Genomic DNA, 5706 nt, shown 5'->3' with positions numbered 1-5706 from the left:
TTTTTTTTTGGTGAAACTGGGGATTGAACTCAGGCCCTTGCACTTGCCAGGGAAGTGCTTATTCTGCTGAGCCAGCTCCCCGGCCCCTTCATTTGTCTTTAATGGCCATGTAGAAATCCTTATTGCACAGGGCTATTGTGACAGCTAGGCTTAAAAGCGTCAGATGCCAACCCTCCTCTCAAGAGGCTTGCTGTCCAGTGGGGAACATGCATGTGTGTGCACACATATGTATTTATGTGTACACACCTAGCCATGCATGTACACGTGCGCTCGTGTCTGCGCTCTGTGAACCGCTCAGCATATGCTGCACTGAGTTCTGGGGTGGCTCCGGCCTGCGCTCGCCGCATGAAACCCAAGACACCACCTTTGTTCTCAACCAATGCTGATGGGGCCACCAGAGCCTTTGTGTGTGGAAGGGACTTTTAGACTATGCCTCTCAAGGTCCAATTTAAATTTCTAAAATCAAAAATCTTTGCACATATGCAAATCTCCATGTAATTTCAAGAATAAATTTTGAAATTTGAATAGCAGCCAATCCCTTGCGTATAGCATTGTATGTCCGGTTGGAAAGAGGGCGTGGCAGGGGAATCCCCTGGCCAAGGGCCCTGCGTGCCACCCTCCTTTTTCCACAAAGCCGCGAGTCTTCCTTTTCCCTGGCCCTTCTCTCCTCTCTCCCTGTATTTCCTTCTCTAGGTCCCTGGTTTTCCTGCTTCCTGCTGTCTGTCACTTCTACCAATGGCTGATTTTCTTCTCTTTCTACTTCATTTTCCTTTTTTCTCTTCCTGTTTTTTATTTATTTATTTTTTTCTTTTTGAGACAGTATCTGATTGTATATTCCAGGCCGGCCTTAAACTAACAGCGATCCTCCTGCCTCAGCCTCTTGAGTGCTGGGATTAGAGGAATGCATCACCCCCCATGTTTTTCCCCTTTAATTTCAACTTTTTATTCCTTTGCTGAGCCAAAATGACTTACCCGAAACTCTCAGCTGACGCGGGGTTGGTGGGGCTGGAGCTGGTGGAGGGAGTGAACCCTTTTGCCCCCAGCCAGTCCTGAGTGCCTGGGCCTGGTGAGGTCTCAGGGGTGCTCCCCAGCTCCTTCCTCCATGTGGGACTCTGGTATCCCCACTGCACCTCGCTTGCTGCCTCACACGCTGCCATGCCATCCCAGGACTGAGGTTCTGTGTGCTCCACTCTCCAGGCCTGCAATGCTCCTGCCTGGCTTCTGCACCAGGTAACCCCCCCACACACTCCCATCGCACCCCGGTCCCACTGGGCTCTGGAAGGTCCAGCTGCCCCCTGCTTTGCTGCTGTGAGATGCTGGCCTTCCTTCACTGTCGGGCCTTCCTGGACATATTAAGTGCATCTGTTCCTACGGGTGTTTGTCCTTCTGAGCCACCGTACCAGCCCATCTGTGCGTCTGGGGTAGTTGGGCATATAGTAAATGTATAGTGGATGTTTAGTGCTGAACAGGGCTGTGAGAGCACATCCTGAGAAGTGGATGTGGACCTCTCTGGCATTCTTCATTCATTCAATCCCAGCAAAACACAAGGAAACTTGACAGGCAGATGCTTCCAGCTTGCGGGACTAATGACCACAGCTTCTAGGGGTGGTGCCTCCCCCAAGGGCAAGGGTGCTGCCGAAATTCTGCTGGGGGCAACCCCCTTCCGCAGCACCCCGCTTGCATGCTGGGCAGGGCATTCTCAGCAGGACACGCACACCCTCGGCTCAGTCCTTGTCTCTCTAGCTATTCTCAGTCGCAGATCCAAGGCAGCAGAGGACCAAACTAGAGCTAGCACAGAACGTTCTCCTTTAAAGTTGTCATTTATTTTAAAAAGAAAACTAAAATGGGAAGGTAAATGATTAGTTTAAAATAAGGATATTCCTTGAGGGAGACAGAGCAGCTGAGCAGAATAGAGGCAAAGGAAGCCTTCGCTGTCCTTGTCTGCATCACACGAAAGCCAGACGCCTGACTGCACATTCTGAAGGACTCCTCTGTGGAGCAGGGAAGCCATTGGGTGGATTCTCTCCCAGGGTTAGAACCCAAAGGAGAAGCCCACGCTGCAGTGAGATCTGGGCAGGAAGGAAAATGCCAGCCCAGGCACTTGCTGGCGATGGCCAGCAAAAGCACGTAAACAGCTCCCCAGAGGCCCTCCTCACTGTCAGAAGTATGCACGAGCATCTTAAGTGTTTAGCACAATTCTTTAACTAGAAAAAGGTGGACAGTTAACATCTACATTATTATTATTATTATTTTAAATTTATTTTTTTATTTTGTGCAGGGTCTCACTATGCAACTCGGACTCATAGTGATCTTTCTGTTTTCAAGCCTCCCAGCGCTGGGATTAGAGGCTTGTACCACCATGCCCAGACTCAGTCACTGGCTCAGCACACCTGGGGGCAGGGCTGCAGCAGCATGTGGTGCCAGGGTTCGAACTCTGGTCCCTGCGCTTGACTAAGCAGGCACTTAGTCCACTGAGCTATCTTGCCAGCCCTAACATCTACATTTTCTGTCCAGTCTTTAAATTTAAAAAATTTTAGTTGGCAGAATGGTACATAGCTATGGGGTATGGTGGGATATTTAGATACATGTATTCACCATGTCATCCCCAAGTCAGGCTTATCTACCACTTCATGTGTGTGGTACAGATTCTGTTCTCATACAGAATCAGTAGGATTGAGTTACAGTCATGCAAGACTCCTCACAAATAGGAAGTGTAAGAGGTGCATTCATTGTCCTGTTCCTCTGTCCCAAGAACTGTCAGCACAACACTGCCGGGGAGCACTGCGAGAGCTGCAAGGAGGGTTACTATGGGAACGCTGCCCACGGATCCTGTCACGCCTGCCCCTGTCCCCACACAAACAGGTAAGGCAGAGGCTCAACATCACCTGCAGGGACAGGAAGCTGGCTGCTGATGACCTAGACCCAGGGATGGGCAGAGGGATGAGAGGAGGAAAGTGGCTGCCTAAGGGTTGACGAGGGTTTCCTTTTGGGGTGATAAGACATTAGGAACTTAGCTGTGGGAACAGTGGTACAAGGCTGTGCCCAGACTAAGCAGTTGAATCATACATGTTACATGGGCAATTGCATGGTATGAAAATTGTATCTCTATAAAGCTGTTATAGATTTAAAATGAACAAATATGAAATGCTAGAAAAATCAAAACCAGACCAAGAGACAGTGGTCTTTCTAAGTTGCATGCTTCTGGGCTTTCTTTTCTTCTTTTCCTTTGCTGTTCACTCAGTGCTTAAATATTTATTGCCTGAGCATTCATTATGGGGTCAAGCCTGGGCCCTGGCTACCTGCTAAGGAAGCTGAAGGGTGGATGGGGGAATGGGGGAGGGAGAGAGGAGAGGCCTATCACACTCCACTCTGTGGGTGTGTGCGTGTGTGTGTGTGTGTGTGTGTGTGTGTGTGTGTGAGACACAACACAAATAAACCTGAAGTAGGATTACAGATGGGGTTGGGAACTCTGGGGTTCCATGACTGACAGTGAGCTAACAGCTCTATACAAGGGTGGCCAGGCAGGCCTGGGGCTGTTAAGTGTGGACTGCAATTGCTGTTCCACTCCATCCAGTAGATGAAGCCAGGCGGTGCCTTCCCTATGAGGTCCCAGAAGGGAAGCACCTCTGAAGACATGTTCAGGGACAGCAGCAGCAAGTGTGACTGAGGCAGGCCATTTTGCCTGTCACATGATCATGTCAGCCACTGAAATGGTAGCTTTGGAAAGACGACCTGTTTGCAAGCAGCTGCACTTGGAGAGAGGAGAACAAGTCTCAGGTTCTCTCCCCGAGGGTAGGGCTTAGAGGTGTTCTTGGGATAAAAGAAGAGGGTGCTGCAAGCCGGGAAAAAAGAGGTCATCAGTGAGCTGGGTGTGCAGGTCGGACATGGCAGTGTTAGCATGGTGAGAGGGCAGAGTGTTTTAGCTGCTGACGTTGAGTCACTCAAAGAGGACATTTGCACAGGCTGATGGCTTCAACAGAAGCAGCCTCTAGCTTCTGGAAAGCAGCCAAGGCAGCCAGTATCATCAAGACCTACACGGTGGAGAGGACTTGCTTACAGCAGAGCTACTGGGAGACTAATGGTGCATCACTCAGAGGTGCGACCTCCAAAGTCAGTGATTTAAAAAATCAACCAAAAGAAACCTAGAGGATTGTCTTTTCCCTGCATTTCTGGAGTGCAGGAAATGAGGGGGAGGGTCAGCCTGGGCTCAGATTCAGTGCAGCCTGCCAGCTGCAGGTTCTGTCTGACTGTGACAGAACCCTTGGGACAGTCCTGAGCCTGAGCAACATGGTGTGAGCTTCCACGGAGGCCCAGCGTGCCCAGCAGACTACATGCACAGACAGACGCGCCTGCGCTTTTCTTTTCGAGGTGATCCCCATCTCTGTGGGCAGGAACAGCACCTTGTCACCTCCCTAGGGCTCCTCCCAGGGCTCCTCGTGCTGTGTTCATCGTGGGGTCCAAGTCGATAGCGGTGTGATGGACAACTCAGTGAAGCAGGAGTAAGGCTCAGAAGTAAGAATGGACAGCACGGCACATTGCTGTCAGCCCCCGTCAGACAGATTGTCCAGGCCTTGACAGCGCCCCAATCACGGGTCCGAGCCCGACTTCCTCTGGGGCTCTGTGCTGGATGAGTTCACCCTGCTTTGCTAGGTACACATTCGTTACCTGCTTGGCCTGCCTGGTCCTGTAGCTTTACCTTTTCGGGGCTCTACCCCTCCACGCCTGCCCAGGCTTGTTCCCACAGAAGCTGGCGAGAGTAGAAAGCAACAAGATTTCCACCAGGGCGCTTGGGAAAGGGTTTCTCTGTTTGGTTGCAAAGGGCACGGATATCATCGAGGTTGGCTTCCAGCTTTGGTGAAGGCAGAGTGACAGCTTGTTGGATTTATCAGGAAAAGTCTTTAGCAAATTGTCCTTCAGCAATAGCAATACTGCTGACGAATTTCTAACTGTCCAAAAAAAAAAAAAAAAAAAGCCTAGCACAATAAGGGTGACTCCCCAAGTATGACTTCTTTTACTTGCAAATGATAAATGGAGCCATTTTCCTTCTGATTAATCACTGTGACGTTCATCCCAGGGACCAGACACTTCACGGGGCAACTGGGCTTTTTCATGGTCTGTTTCATTGGGGTGGGGTAGATTACCTTCTCGGATATGTCGACAGAGTCAAAATCTCATGACCTAGTTTGCAAAAAATGTGAAAATAGCCAAAGATTGTGCCCACAGAAATGCCAGGCAGGTGGCTGGCTCCAGACTCCGCTGGGTTCCCACCTCCGCTGGGTTCCAGGGCCTTGGCCTGGCCCCCCTGCTGGCAGTGTGTTCACTGTGAAAGAAAACTAGAAAAAACAGGGAAAATTAAAAAAAAAAACTGTCAGAACTCTCTGTTCTTTTTTCCTGCCTGGACTTGTTATAGTCCTTCCTTATTGTTACTGGAAAAGTGCTGCTGTAATCAGCCCTTCCAGAATGAGTTCTTTCGCTCCATCTCCAGGGAAGGAATGCATTTCCCCAAGCCAGAAACAAGACAGACGCCTTCAGTCCCTGTTCTCCACATCTGGCCCTGTGTCAGCTGAAATGATTTCGCTATGAGTGCTGCAAGCCTTGAGGGGCAAGATTTTCTGTACATAAAAATTCCTTACAGTTTTCACTTAACACATACCAGTCCTTTGTGGAAGAAAGAAAGAAAAAAAAAAGAGAGAGAGGGAGGGAGGG

At 49.9% G+C, this 5706-nt stretch overlaps 1 protein-coding gene across 1 annotated transcript in view; it reads left to right on the top strand.

Moving 5' to 3' along the window:
- The window catches only part of Lama3 (laminin subunit alpha 3), a 243587-nt gene that overhangs the window by 178827 nt on the left and 59054 nt on the right, over nt 1-5706 (top strand). The window contains exon 39 of the mRNA XM_023720392.1: nt 2753-2862. Coding sequence (XP_023576160.1) covers nt 2753-2862 — 110 coding nt within the window. The remainder of the gene's footprint in view (nt 1-2752; nt 2863-5706) is intronic.

Source organism: Octodon degus, unplaced genomic scaffold, assembly GCF_000260255.1.
Source record: "Octodon degus isolate 3935 unplaced genomic scaffold, OctDeg1.0 scaffold00075, whole genome shotgun sequence".
In the NCBI taxonomy this organism is placed as follows: Eukaryota; Metazoa; Chordata; class Mammalia; order Rodentia; family Octodontidae; genus Octodon; species Octodon degus.
Note: the sequence above shows the minus strand (reverse complement) of the source record. Positions and strands in the feature narration are given on the sequence as shown.